Source organism: Ostrea edulis, chromosome 1, assembly GCF_947568905.1.
Source record: "Ostrea edulis chromosome 1, xbOstEdul1.1, whole genome shotgun sequence".
Taxonomy (NCBI): Eukaryota; Metazoa; Mollusca; class Bivalvia; order Ostreida; family Ostreidae; genus Ostrea; species Ostrea edulis.
The window spans coordinates 91,611,877-91,627,919 of record NC_079164.1 but is presented as its reverse complement, the minus strand read 5'-3'; the positions used below and the strand labels follow the sequence as shown (position 1 = coordinate 91,627,919).

At 35.2% G+C, this 16,043-nt stretch overlaps 1 protein-coding gene across 1 annotated transcript in view; it reads left to right on the top strand.

The window, feature by feature from the left end:
* The window catches only part of LOC125674607 (DNA polymerase delta subunit 4-like), a 10,056-nt gene extending 4,935 nt beyond the window's left edge, over positions 1-5,121 (top strand). Inside the window, exons 3-4 of the mRNA XM_048911819.2 lie at positions 3,824-3,935; positions 4,637-5,121. Coding sequence (XP_048767776.2) covers positions 3,824-3,935; positions 4,637-4,661 — 137 coding nt within the window. The 3' untranslated portion in view covers positions 4,662-5,121. The remainder of the gene's footprint in view (positions 1-3,823; positions 3,936-4,636) is intronic.
* Positions 5,122-16,043: the final 10,922 nt, after the last annotated feature.

Below are 16,043 nucleotides of genomic sequence, written 5' to 3'. Positions count from 1 at the left end.
AAACAACATTATCAAAATTTCACAAAAACTGGTTAAAACGATATACATGTAATAGTATTCATAACAATTTCATGAAACTGTTTCTTTAAAAAATATACAAAATGTTTGTGAAAAATAATTTATTATAAAGGAAATTTATTGCATAATGGACTTGATAGATAATTTTATGAAAACAGAGTTATTGCCCGTGGATTCAATATTTTGAAACATCTAATTGATTTTTCATATATAACTAGACTTTTGAAATATTTTATGGTTAACAAGATTTTTTACAATAACTATTGAAAAAGACTTCAACAAAATCTATGTTCCTGTCATGCCTAAATCTTATTAAATCATTGACTTTGCAAAATCTTATGATGTCACAGGAGGGTGGAACTACGTTAACTCCTCCGACAGTTTTTATCCCCCCCCCCCCCCCCCCCTTAGAAAGAGAGGGAGCATATCATTTTGCACCTATTGGTCGGTCATCTTTACAAGTCAAGGGTTATTGATTCGTTACTTCGCAATAACCCTTGACATCAGTGACTATCAAAAAGTTGGGCTCGTTCAATCTAATTAAAATTAGACCTTTCATCTCGCTCTTCTTTATCTAGCGACAAACAGATAACGAAGAGCGAGATGAAAGGTCTAATTTTAATTAGATTGGGGCTCGTTCTGATTGTTTTCACAAAAGAGTGGGAACCAATGAGAATGCGGTTCTATTTATAACAACGCAAAGCAAGAGATTCAAATAAAAACACGTGTATTGATACACACAGTTGGCTATTTCATTTGTTTATTATAAGCAATATTGTCTTAAGCAAAAATGTTTCCAAACTTGATCTATTATCATTAAGCGTAATTAGTGGTGTAAATATTACAATTACAGCAGTATGAGATCGAGTCATTTGTATCCATGTGCACCATAACAAGATGCAGTGACTTCATTGGGTGTTTTATTTATAGTGGATTGTGTAATGAGTAATGAGCCCAACTTTTATACAGTGACTGATGTCCAGTGCGAGGTAACGTATCAATAACCCTTGACGTGTGAAGATGATCAGTCGGTCTGTAGACCAAGTCTTGTCCACTCAATATTTTGAGAATCCTTTGCATTAATGACACTAAACTTGGTACACTGGTACATCCTAAAGAGTAGATGACTCCTACTGATTTTGAGGTCACAGAGTCGAGGGTCAACCCACACTGGACAAAGGAAGATATTGTCCAATCAATATCTTGGATTATTTTGGGACTATATACTATCAGTTAAATGATACATGTGTATAACCCTTTTCAATTTTGCATCATGGGGGGGAATGCATGTTTCTGAAACATTTCTTGTTAAATTAAAGCCTTTGTAAACAACTTGAAGATGGACATATTGCAAGGATTTTGATCCTCAACAATTTCCTAATTTTCTTGGATGTTTGGGACAAAATACAGGTTGTTGAACTTGGCCAATTTTTGGGAAATACTGTACACATAGAACTCTTGGTCTGTCTATCTGCCTCCTGTGTCACAGTTTTTAAGCTAGGACCTTTTATTCAAATGATGCAAAGGAAAGTATGTAACAGCTTGATGATACTACTTTAAGTGAAGTTCTACAACTTGTTGCATTTTTGACAGGTTTTCTAAACAATATCAGGGAAAACACTCCTTAATGACAGGCATATTTGTTCAGTTTCTAGTTCTCTTGTTGAGTGTCAGATAGAATTTTCACATTTTATTTGGAGATGGGGGCATTGGGGGGTGGAGTTGGCCAGAACTGGGGTGGTTAAAGTTCAAGTTGAATTATAAAATATTTCAATCTCCAGAGCCTCAACAACAGTTCTACTTTTCATCTGTCATTGTGCATTAACTTTTGAATGTTTTCAACTTCTCAGATACAAGCAAGGCAGTTTTTAATTTCATGGCCCATGTATCCCAAGGAGCAAAGAGATAGGACCAGATCTTTAATAAAATGTGCTATCTAAAAATCTTCTTTACTCTTGGTCATCAAACAAGCAAACTTAATAATTGATAATGAGAATATATATAAGCTTTTACCAAAATTGTGAAATTCATGGATTAGTGGTTTTGAGTGGGGCTGTATGGCTCATATAATTATTAATTTATTTAAGGAGGAATGCTACACCAGAGAAATTTGATATGGATGAAAAGTGGAGATTGTGTACAACAATATTTTGAAATTAAAAACTTTCAAATTTACTTTATATTATCAAAAAATGCAGTTTTAGTAGAAAGCAATCTGAAAAAAAATTTAAACCCCTGCTGGACTCAAACCTGCGATCTACAGTTCAGTAGTCGACGTTTTAACCTACTGAGCTACTCAGCTAGCCAATGAATTTTTAAATGAATAGACAAATATTGCTCATATTTTCAACCATGTTTTTAAAAGGAAGTCAGCCATTATGACGATGTAGAGTACCTCCTTAAAGATTTGCATCATGAGTGACTTCAGACAAACAACCAAAATGAGTACACAGTAATATTGAGCAGAAAAGCCTCCATCCAAACTGAAATTCATGTTCCTTGGGTAAACGACTGTAGTTTGGTTCTTGTGTGGGGCTCTATGCTGCGTAAAAGGAAAATGCAATATTATACCCCCGCAAATGAACCACATCGTATCTCTTTCTGTCTATCCAGTTATCAAGTCTTGAAAGCTTCTATTTTATCACATGCTGTGGCTGAATTGTTCACTCACATCAGTGGTTAATATATTGGATTAGATTGACTTAATTTTTGGTTCAGGAAGACAAAGGTCAAGTTGACAGAACTGAAAATGGTTTTCTAACAATAGATAATTTCCCTTATCACCTTGAGTATTGAAACTTCACCAGCAGAATTTTTATGGAAAGAAGATGGCCATTAATGAATTGGACTTTTATTGAAGAGAAAAGGTTGAGGAGTTTTGAAAGTGACTTTTTTGTCACTTGCGGCAGCTAAATCAATTACAATACTTACATCAGAGGTGCACATATAAATAAGGCACTAGGACGGCTCCCAATAATTTTTGGGGTGAAAAAAAAATAAAAAGTCAGGTCAACAGGACATTTTAACCAAATGAAACAACAACCAGACTTTCAATAGAAAAAGGATATATAGCCATTATTTGGTCCAAATGCAAAATTAAGCAGGCATTGATGTCAGAAAATGGTTTTAGTGCCACAAGGAATACACATGGTAAATACGAAAGCCCTAGTGCTAAGCTTTCAAAAATTATGGCCAAGGTTAAAGTTTTTCAAAAGTAGGTCAAACTCAAAGGTCAAGGTTATGAGGCCAAAATGAGGAATACACATGTGAAATATAAAAGCCATAGCACTTAACATTTAAAAGTTATGGCCAAGGTTAAAGTTTTTGAGGACAGACAGATGAACCAAAAACTTTATGACCCCAAATCTCAAATTACAAGTACATAAAAATCTTCTTTCCTCCTAAACATCTAGAAAAAAACATAATTTTACAGTCTCTGCAAACAGTTTAGGTGATATATAGGAATCACCGTGTCTGTCACAAGACAGTGTGTCATCATCCTAAATCCAAGGTTATTCATTAAAGGTCAAAAGTAAAAAAAAAAAATGTATTTGTCTGGGCCACGACCTTGAAATGAAGACATTAGAATATCACACATGACATGAAAATTGTTTATGAACAGATGAGGTATTTAGATATGCTTGCTTGTTTATGAATGGAGAAGGTATTTAGATATGCTTGCTTGTTTATGAATGGAGAAGGTATTTAGATATGCTTGCTTGTTAGTGAATGGAGGAGGTATTTAGATATGCTTGTTTATGAACAGAGGAGGTATTTAGATATGCTTGCTTGTATTTACTTTTAGGAATAACACGACTGGAGAGATGGGAACGAGCACATAAGCATGGCCTTAACCCTCCTAATGAGGTCAAGGACATTCTTTTGAAAAACAAAGACAGTGAAGAGTACACATTGTGGTAAGATTTGTGTAAATGTGGTTTTTAGCTCACCTGAACTGAAAGCTCAAGTGAGCTTTTCTGGTCGCCTGTTGTCAGTTGTTTGTCTGTCTGTAAACTTTTTACATCTTCTCCAGAACCACTGGGCCAATTTCAACCAAACTGGCAAAAAAGCATTCTTAGACAAAGGGCTTTCAAGTTTGTTCAAATGAAGGGCCATGCCTCATTCAAAGGGGAGATAATTTTTAAAAATGCAAAAATAGGGTGGGGTCATTTAAAAATCTTCTCAAGAACCACAGGGCCAGAAGAGCTGAAATTTACATGAAAGCTTCCTGACATAGTGAAAATTCAAGTTTATTAAAATCATGACCCCTAGGGGTAGGATGGGGCCACAATAGGGGATCAAAGTTTTACATACTGATATATAGGGAAAATCTATAAAAATCTCTTCTGAAGAACTACTGGCCCAGAAAAGCTGAGATTTACTTGAAAGCTTCCTGACATAGTGCAGATTCAAGTTTTTAAAAATCATGGCTCCCGGGGGTAGGTTGGGGCCAAAATAGGGGATCAAAGTTTTACATGCGAATCTACAGAGAAAATCTTTAATAGGGATTAAAGTGGCTCAGGTGAGCAATGTGGCCCATGGGCCTCTTGTTTTAAGTTTTTTATTAGAATTTATATACCCAGTTACAGTTATTGAAACTTTTAAATTCCATTTTCAGCTTGTGGAGAGACTATGAAATATAATGAAAAAGAAGCACAGCTACCCGGATATGTGTTCAATCATTACATTAGTCCGAACAATTTGTTTTAAGCATCATACAGCGTGCAGTTTGCTGGTTTGTCTCTATCATTTAAATTTGTAATATATGAGTTAATATCATGCATTTACCAGTTGATGTGGAGTTTTTGATGTAAATGTACTGCATAAGTACAGTGTTTAATCAAGCAGCATATAGATAAGTTTTAAAGAAATTTTTGTTTTGTTTGGTATGCATAATGTTCAATGAGTGAACATTGTATAGTCGTATTTTATTTTATCCCTATACTTACTGTATTTAACTGATTTTTATACAATTTTACTTTTATATGAGAATAGTGTATTTAGAATATTGTTGTATTGTGTTTACATGCACATTTGATATGTTTGAGAACTGATTCTGTTATATGGTAGTTCTGGTGTAAATAAATATTTTCATCAGATTCATTATGTGTTGACATCTGATAATGATATGACATTCCTGCCTCTGAGAGCTGTCATATTTAGTTGATTAAGTGTGTGTACTCTACAGTGACTGTGGCTTAATCGTTTATATATATATATATAAATCTGTCTCTCTGTAAAATATTGATATTTTCTACTTCCTCATTTTGAAACACTCATTTTCAACCAAACTTGCCACCTTACATACTTTGTTAATTGTTTTAGTCCCCTACTAACAAAGTTGAAGGGGACTTTAGGTTTGCACTCCATCCGTCTGTCTGTCGGTCAGTCCTGCAAATTTGCCGCACTTTTTTTTTTAAGCTCAAGTGAGCTTTTCTCATCGCCTGTTGTCAGTTGTCTGTCCGTCTGTAAACTTTTTTTTTTTTTTTTTTTTTTTTTTTTTTTTACATTTTTGACTTCTCCAGAACCACTGGGTCTATTTAAACCAAACTCGGCAACAAGCATCCTTGGTGGAAGGGCTTTCAAGTTTGTTCAAATGAAGAGCCATCTCCCCCTTTCAAAGGGGAGATAATTGCAAAAATAGGGTGGAGCCATTTAAAAATCTTCTCGAGAACTACTGGGCCAGAAGAGCTGAAATTGATATGAAAGGTTCCTGATATAATGCAGATACAAATTTGTTAAAATCTTGACCCTCAGAGGTAGGATGAAGCCACAATAGGGGATCAAAGTTTTACATACAAATATATAGGGAAAATCTTTAAAAATCTTCTTCTCAAGAACCACTGGGCTAGGAAAGTACGAATCTACATGAAAGCTTCCTGACATAGTGCAGATTCAAGTTTGTAAAAATCATGTCCCCCGGGGGTAGGTTGGGGCCACAATAGGGATCAAAGTTTTACATGTGAATATACAGGGAAAATCTTTTAATATGGGCCAAGGTGACTCGGGTGAGCAATGTGGCCCATGGGCCTCTTGATGTTCATTTGATATTTGGTACATTGCTTTGCCATAACAAGTTACAGATGAATTTGAATTTGGTCACTTGATTTTTCACTAAATTATGGCCCTTTGACTTGGAAAAATCGTGAAAATTATCAGAATTCCGAACTTTTTTGTTGTGCTCCCAGATATTCAAATTCATATTTGGTACATTGCTTTGGCAGAACATGTTACAGATCAAGTTTAATTTTGTGATTTTTCACTGAGTTATGGCCCTTGGACTTAAAGAAAAGTGTGAATTATCAGTTTTTCGGACTTTTTTCTATATGCTTGCAGATCAATATTCATTTGATAATTGTAACATTTTTAGTTCGCCTCTACAAAGTTTATAAGAATATTAACTAGTGGCAATTTTTCTCGAGGATCTCGTCAATATGCAAGTATCTTCGTGTGATGTAGATCTTCCATCAAACCTTGATGGCCGGTCCAACAGACTTTGAAATTCATAAAGGAATATACAAAATATACTATGTGGATACGTACAGCTTTAAAGATTCATAAAAAAAATGATCCTCATTCAGTTTAAATCTTTAGGCTTGCTGAGAATTAAGTTGGAGAAAATATTGCAAAGTGGAGGTAGGTAATACATAGCGTATAGCAGGTTTATTCAGCGGGTCTAAAATTTGGCGATTTGCTGATTCAAAAGTAATTTTAGCAGAATAAATTTTGGCGGACAGGGAAGAGTTGTCTCTCTTTCACATACTAAAGTTGCAATGGGGTGCATATTTGATGAGTGAAATTTTGGCGGAAAGCTATCTAACCACTAAAATAAGCCAAAATTATAATCCCGCGGAAAAAACCCCGCTATACGGTACTTATACCATAATTTTTTGAGAGATACCAATGTACATGTGGCATATAGAACTTTGGTTATTGAGGATTCGATAACATCTCAATATGGCATACTCGACTGTCCCTGATCATGAAGGGCTATAATCTTGAAGGGCTAAAATCTAGTTGGTAGAAGACAAACTGTAAATGAAATTCAAGTTCTATAGCTTTTCACTTGGAAACTACCCTGCAAGCTCTTTATCAATAATATCTCAAAAGATAATAGAAAAGATGTTTAAAATCCCAAATTTGGAAGGGGGATAACTTGTGTAAGAGTGAGTTAACCATGGCTGAAATAAAAAACTTGCGCAGCATATTGCCAAAGCGGCCACATTGTTTGCTCACATACTATAATTGCATGTACATAGTTTGATACCATCTTCCCCAGTTCAAATAAAGCACTAAGTTCGCCAGCTTCTAGTAATTTCATGCTTTGGATAATAATTTGGTGAACTTACAAAATCTGAAGATGACAAAGTCCAAGCCATCGAGAGAAACTGAAACTGACGATATATTTACGTACCTTTCTCATTCAGAGAGAGCTATAGTTTATTAGGTCACCTGAGTAAACTCAGGTGCTCTATTGCAAACGGTAGTCATCGTGCGTTAACAATTGAATATTTTTAACTTCTTGATAACTACCTGTCCAATTCTTTTCATATTTGGTATGAAGCATCTTTGGAACAAGGGGGACATAAATTGTAAATTTCAGGATTCCTGCACCCTTGGGGGTGGGGCAAAAACTTCCCAAAATTAACCAATTTTCAAAAATCTTCTCAAGAACTGCACAGGTGTAAGAAAAACTAAATGCATGGTGATGGAGAGCAGGAAGGGCTCTACCAAAGTTGTAAATTTCATGATCCCCGGGGTAGGGGTTCTGACCCCAGGGCGGGGTCAAACTTGGTATATAGTGTTTATGTGTAAAGCACTTAAATAACATCTTCTTTAGTGTTGTTGATACTAAATTGAAACTAAATGGATAGAGCAGGTAGTCTTTTACCAAAGTTGTAAATTTGATGATCCCCAGAGTAAGGGTTCTGACCCCAGGGTGGGGCAACACTTAGTATATAGTATTTATGTGTAAGTTTGCTGATACTGTATAAAATCTAAATGCATACTTAGGAATAACAGAAAAGGCTGTACAAAAACTGGTGAATTTCAACCTAAACCCAGGGTTATGACTTAAGGATGAGTCCAAATTAGTCATATGTTTTGATATTTTAATGTTATCGATAATACACCTATTATTTAAAGCCTTTCATCAGTGTATGCTCTTTTGAAGGCAGTGAAGTTTTACGAACACATCTTGTTTTATACTGTTGCTGAAGATTAGAATTTAGCTTAGATATTCAGAACAGGAAATTTTTTCTAGATTTCATAGCCCATGGAAGTAGTGATACTTTTTCACTAGTATTCAGGTGACCGATAAGGCCTGTGGGAGTAGTGATACTTTTTCACTAGTATTCAGGTGACCGATAAGGCCTGTGGGCCTCTTGTTTAGTTTGGAGTATCTTGGTGCATGTTTGCAATAATTGATATTCTCTTCATGGAGAAATATTTTAAATTCCCATGGGATTTTTTTATAACATTCTACAAGGAAAATATATTTTATGCCCCCAGAGATCGAAGGTTAGGGGGGGGGGGCATATTGTTTTTGACCTGTCTGTCATTCTGTCTGAAACTTTAACCTTGCTAATAACTTTTGAACAGCTTTGATATTTCACATGAGTATTCCTTGTGACAAGACCTTTCCGTGGATATCAACATTTTTTACCCTTGACCTACTTTAATAAAAATTGACATTGGTCATAACTTCTAAATGGTAAATATTAGAGCTTTCATATTGCACATGAGCTTGTGACAAGATCTTTCTACTGGTACCAAGATATTTGTCCTTGTGACATTGGCCATCTTTGGAACTGGCGATTATGGGGGGCATTTGTGTTTCACAAACTCATCTTGTTCCCATTAATATTGAATTTCTCACCTGTCAGGTGAAAGACTCCTGTGATAAAGGTACATGTACTTCTAGAGTCCGCAAATGTTGGTCTATTCCATGGCACTTTCCTTTTTTTCTGGGAAGTAATTTAAGGATGGTGGTCGCCGATTTGCCACTTGAGACCCGGCAGGTTTATCCAAGAACGTGTCACTGTAATATTAGAATCCACTGCTCTAATATACCAATCACTGTGTGCTCTGTAATTGAAATGTTGAGCGCAATAATTTCACTGATTAATTCAGTTAGAGATATCATATTAATTCAGATAGTTGGAGGCCCAACTCTGGTGAAGAATGTGTTTATTTGGCGTTCAAGAATATCATGGCACCCGCAAAGTAGAATCAAAATACAGGAAAGCGGAGGTTTAATGGCAAAATCAATATGGTTTTTGAGATTCGTCATGTTATTCTAGAGTTCTTCATGACGTTTTCATGTTTGTGTGAATATTGGATTCGCATTTCGACACCAGCAGACAACACTGTAAATATAAATGTTAGAAACCTTTGTTGCATTTTAATAGTCAAAATATTTACTAATTTAAAAGCGTTCTGCCGATTTTTTGAATCGTTTTAATGTGCTCGTTTTTAAAGTTAAAATTCAAGACCTTGCCATAGGCACGTTTTCTCTCCTAGCTAATAAGAGTACTAAAGTTTGATGTGGCGCCGTGATGCCGAATCGAACAAGGGTTATTTCCCCGGTTGCTAAGCAAACGCTCCAACCACTAATCTACCATGACCGGTTGTGATAAAATTAATTATACTAAAAATCAGATAACTTGAAACTTAAAGTTTTACTTGTTTTTTAATTCCATTGTTTTACGTCCCTTTGAGAATTGAGACGTCACCAGCTGTAGGTGAAGTGCTGTAGTGGTGAGGTTCTTTAACGTGTCAACTCCTGTGCGACACGGAACCATCTTTTGAATGCCGAGAGTTCGGCAAAGGGACAATTACTACCTATGTTTACATCTTAGGTTTGACGCGGCCATGGCACGAGCGGGGCTCGAACACCTGACCTCCCGGTCACGACGCGAACGCTGACTTAACCGTGGCCTGTAAAACTTGGGTAACTCCATACTCGCATTATTATCTGATAAAAGTATAGAAAATGTAATTATTTCCATTTATTACAGTTAAATCTAATAAATCTTTAAATAGAATATATAGGTCATCACACTTTTTAAGACGTGAGGCATAAAGAGAACCATTAATCAACGTCAAAAACTTAAAGCATCATCAAAAGTTCACAAAAACTCATCATAACGCTATAGTGGTATTTATAACGATTTCATAAAACTGTTTCTTTGCAAAAAATATCTGCGAGAAATCAAGAAAATATATCGCATAACGGACTTGATAAAGAAATAACTAAAACAGAGTTATTGCCCTTGGATTCAATATTTTGAAACATATTATTCATTTATGAAATAAGTCATGTTTAACAAGATTTTTACAATAACTATCGGAAAAGTCTCCAATATTTATGTTTCTATCGTGCATAAATCTAAATAAATAATTGATTTTGCAAAATCTTATGACGTCACAGGAGGGTGGAATTACTTTAAAAGCACAAAACTAAGTCATTTGACTGATAGAAGTCAGGACATATATCATGGTTAAATGATATGATACCATTGCCAAATCCTACAATATTGAATTAGAAATGATTGAGCTAGCGTTGTTATTCATCATTAGCCAATTTCAAACCAGATCGAATTGACTACAAATGTACTTGAATTGTTGTATTTATATTATATTTTTTGCATTGAATAGATATCATTTTCATTGGAATCGAACCAGCTAGTTGACAGTGGTTTTTGTGTTTATGAAATGAAGATAATTAAACATTTTCATGTACCTGTATATTATGTCACACTGACCTGTTGCAGAGGGTTGGAAACAAAACTATGACGTCAGAAAACAAGTCAGTTTGACTTAACGGAACCTTGCTGTACGTAACAGAATAATCTGTTCTGTGGAGTAGATCACGACTCAGAAAAAAGTATCTAACGCCTAGTAAAATTCGGAGCACTAGAATATCATATATTCAATAGAAATTCATCTATTTTCTGTTGATATATAGTTGATGGTATATGACAGCTGAAAGCAAATTACTAACCTGATTGCAGCACAGGGGCTAATCCCGTTTGGGCCCGAACTCTGTGATACCATAAAAATAGATTCATGGTATCACAGAATACGGGCTTGGCCCCTGTGGATGGCAGTACAGATTGTCACGTCGCTGTATGTGGAAAAGAATCGCATGACATTGCTTCCATCTAAGCATTGAAAGCAAGATAAGGGAGTCAGGAAAGTGGGACAGGGAGTTTTCAAGTCGCCCTCCAACACTCTGTGGGCTCCGCAACTTCCCTGTTTTATTAATTTAGAGGTTTAGGTGCCGAAGTCTCCTAGGTTTATACAACTGTAGCATGTACTTTACTATTCTCTTTAGAGAAGTCGAGAGGCATAGCCTTCATCGACGAAGGCTATGCCTCTTGACTTCTCTATAGAGAATAGTATTTTGCCTGGCTAAGCTTTACATCATATTTCCGGTGATTTAGATTATAAAAACTGCGCTGTTTATAATATTCCATAATAACTGATGGATTTTTCATTCTTATAAACCCAGTTCTCAACTCAAACGGAAACTGGTTTGCAACCGAGGCGTTAGAGTTATGTTGTGGAAGACATGTGTACACCGTTATAGCCATATAGGTACATGTATATTTCGTATTGTACATTACAGTTGTTACAATTCTGCTGTGTACAGCACAAAGTATACCTTGAGTACAATTTCAGGTGGGACCTTTAAGGAGGCATCCTGGTGAAGGAGGCTGAGGATGGGTGTCTCCCAGGACACCCTGACTAATTTGTTTACACAAAGTTACACACAGTATAATATCAGCTCCTAGATCCGCCCCTCTCTGTAGCGACGATGGAAAAGAGAGAGGAACGGATCGGGAAGTTGATTTTAATCAGATTACACGCAGTATCTGTACCAATACTTGCGATTGTTTGAAATAAATGCAAACGACCGTACAAACACCTGTTTTAAGTGTACATGTAGATTTAATCTAACCTTGGATAAGTAGACTGTGATGCATTTGGATTGCATAATAAATAACACCAAGAGAGCAACACGATTACCGTCATTGGCAAATGTTATTTAGATAACATCTGTCACAATGCAAGCTCCCTCTTATCAAAACTTTGTTGAAATTTTCATTAAAGCTAACACTAGCAGTTTCAAAAAGTTTTATTTAGCATCTTATTTAACAGATTTCCTATAGGACACAAAAAGCTACTAATGTTGTCAATGTTAATGAAAATTGTGATAATTATTGGGGGAAATAGCTTAAAAGATATGGCAGATAAACATCACCCGTAAAAAGCAACCCGTAAACATGTGTCTTGTATGAGTAGGAAAGTTCGAAAAACTATCTAAAAGTGACCATTGCTTATAGAAACAAATTCAGATCAGATCAAATTGGCAAGAATTTTATAAACAAAGAAATTTGATAAACAGACTGAAACGTATTTCAGTTAGAGGCTACTTTGAAGGAATATGAATAACAGGTATAAAAACAAAAACAATTTAAAAAAACAAAAAAACAAAACCAAACCCATCTTATCCAGAAGATCAAGCACACACAGCATTCTTCTCTGTAAAGATCCTTGCACGAGTCCATCTAAACTTTTTTTGTCAATGTGGCTGACAAAATAGAAAATGATGTGAATTTCAGTCTCCGTGATCTCAGTAGCAGAATGCTATCCGGGAGATCACTTTTCCTACTGAAGATTTTTACTTCTTTTTTTTTTTTTTTTTTTATAGTTTTGTTCAAAAGATGTTTTCAGACTATTACATTATAAAAATGAAAAATATCTACTGGTGTCGATACCTTATCCGCTAAATCGCTTAAATTGAAGCTCCAAATGTTGATAAGCAATCATCTTTCTATTTTTGGAAAACCAGTCAATAAATGCAGGCGGTTTTTTTTCCTGATAAACTTTTAAGCAAACGCGGGTCATTTTCATTTTAAGAACGACAGACCAGTCAGTATTCTACCATTTTTTAAAATCTATGAAATGGTTTAAGCAATAGTATTTAAATACTTTAAACATTGTACTAAGGCGCTTTTAAGAAAGGCCATGAATGTCTAAACAAACCGCTAGAACTCCTAAATGACTGTATAATGGTCGGAATCATAATTTACATGTGGTAGCTATTTTGGTAACTTTCTGCCTTTCTCACTGGTAGAGTGTTCGCTTCAAGACATAAACATATGTAGTCATTGCTTCTTTGCTAAAGGCTCAGCATTTACAAGTGAGAGTCACGGGTCTTTCTGATATGACCTTAAAAACAGAGTTTTCGTGTCGCGGCAGGCGTTGGCACGTTCAAAAAACCCTCACTCCTACGGCCCATGTGTGATAAGCATAGGTCTAGATTTGTGATACTTCATCTACAATTAGTGACATCTCTATAAAAGTGAAGGGACGTAAAACAAACAAACAAACAAACGAACAAGTTTCTGTTTTTATTTTTGCAAGTTACCTGTCTGTGCGTTATAAGAAGGTGAAACTACAAGGAGAGAACAGTAAGTGGTCCGACATGAGAAAAGGTGTTCTTCAAGGGTCTGTATCCGGTCCACTTTTGTTCCACGTTTTTGTTCGACATTTCTATCTTATCAAGAATGGATCTTTGTATAACTATGTTGATAACAACACTCTTGTTAACGTTTTTCAAATTGAAAATATGACTACCATAAACTGGTTTAGAGATGATATGCAACGATCAAACTATCAAGGGTTGATAATGATTATTTGGTATTCACATAGGAAATATCTCCAAAATTTAGAAGAAAAAAAAGCAGCTTAACAGCTGAATGTATCAAAGCGTGGTGGTCTTTTCAAACTTGAACAAACAAGATTTCAATTTTCTAGTTTTTATTTTCAGGGTTTCATTTTTGTCCACTTATTTGGCAATGGTTTTAAAAGCTTCATTTCCTCATGGAATGGAGCAAACTGTACGTGTACAATGTATGTCCGTTGGTAGGTCCAGCTGACAGTGTTTGATTTGTTTTACTTTTATTTCATTTATCTATTTGTTTGTTTTTGTGCTGCCCTGCCTTTTTTTTCTTTCATCAGTAATTGTTTTAATGTATATAAATGTCGGCGAAACATTCATTTGAGCTGCTTTTTTCTGCGCTTATCCGCTTACCGACTTCAGATATAGCTTATCTTATCTTCAAGATTTGCAAGAAATTGTCACTTTAAAGTTGTAAACAATGATAAACTCAAGACGATTATGCAGTCACTTTGTACACCGTCAGGACGATGGTACTTTAAAACGGTGTGAACAGAAGAGATGGACACATCGATCAATTTTAGGTTTTAAAAAAGCATTTTAATTTTCCGTGCATGTTCTATTTCAACGGTGTATGGGGCGCCAAATTAATATAAACCCAAAATAATCGAAGATATATTTAATTATTTGATTATATCATCAATTCAATTGATGCGCGCAACAATTCAATTTAAGATCTCTTCAAATAATTAATTATATTGTCAGTTCTGAATTATTGCGCGCATTAATTGAATTCTTGATAGCATTAATTATCCTGCTGAATTGACGAGCGCTATATAATTTAATTGAAGAGACCATTAATTAAAATAAATGCGCGCATCAATTTAAATAATTGTATTATTGCTCTCTTCAATTGAAATGTAGTGCGCATCAATTCAATTAATGCGCGCAATAATTGAATTATTACTTTCTTCAATTGAATTATTGATATCATTATTTCGATTGATTCGAGGAATAATTCTTTTAGAGAGAGCAACTATATAATTAGAGGTATCTTCAATTCAATATATCCACATTTAAATTAATGATCTCTTGAAAGCGATCCTTTAAAAGAATTGATGCGGGCATCAATTCCGTATTCAAAATCATTGTAAATAATTAAAGATATCTTCATTTGAATGAAAGATATAATCAAATCATTGATACCAAGCCCCAAATTCAATTTTTGAGCAATAATTCCACCACATTGATGCGCGCATCAATTGAATTGATGGGAGCAATAATTGATGCATTATGAGTTCAAGTATCAAAGAAAAAGTTTCAAAAATTGCATATATTACGGTATATAACCATTTCGGCCCTGTCCTAGAGTCAGGTCACATATCCCCGTGATCAAATATTCATTCCGACTGTGGACAGAGGCCAGTTATAACAGTTTTATATAATATGTAAACTGTGAATTTACTTATTCAGTAACCTCTTGTCAAAATTTAATTCTTAGATGAAAGCATAATAGATACTATATTACCGGGTAACAGCTGAAAACCAATTTAAGAAGAAGGTTATTAATGTTTTAGGACATTCACAGTATATGACCGTTCTGACCCCGTCCTTGAATATTAATGTAATGGACATTCACAATATATGACCGTTCTGACCCCGCCCTTGAATATTAATGTAATGGACATTCACAATATATGACCGTTCTGACCCCGCCCTTGAATATTAATGTAATGGACATTCACAATATATGACCGTTCTGACCCCGCCATTGAATATTAATGTAATGGACATTCACAATATATGACCGTTCTGACCCCGCCATTGAATATTAATGTAATGGACATTCACAGTATATGACCGTTCTGACCCCGCCATTGAATATTAATGTAATGGACATTCACAGTATATGACCGTTCTGACCCCGCCCTTGAATATTAATGTAATGGACATTCACAGTATATGACCGTTCTGACCCCGCCCTTGAATATTAATGTAATGGACATTCACAATATATGACCGTTCTGACCCCGCCCTTGAATATTAATGTAATGGACATTCACAATATATGACCGTTCTGACCCCGCCCTTGAATATTAATGTAATGGACATTCACAATATATGACCGTTCTGACCCCGCCATTGAATATTAATGTAATGGACATTCACAGTATATGACAGTATACTGACCCCGCCCTTGAATTGGAACCCCTACCTCTGGAGTTGCAAAATTCAAAAAATGTTGTACACTTCTTTCAGCTTTTCCTAAATACATGTATGCATTTAGTTTTGAAGTCACGTGAACTCAGGTGACCTATTGAAATTGGTCAGCGTC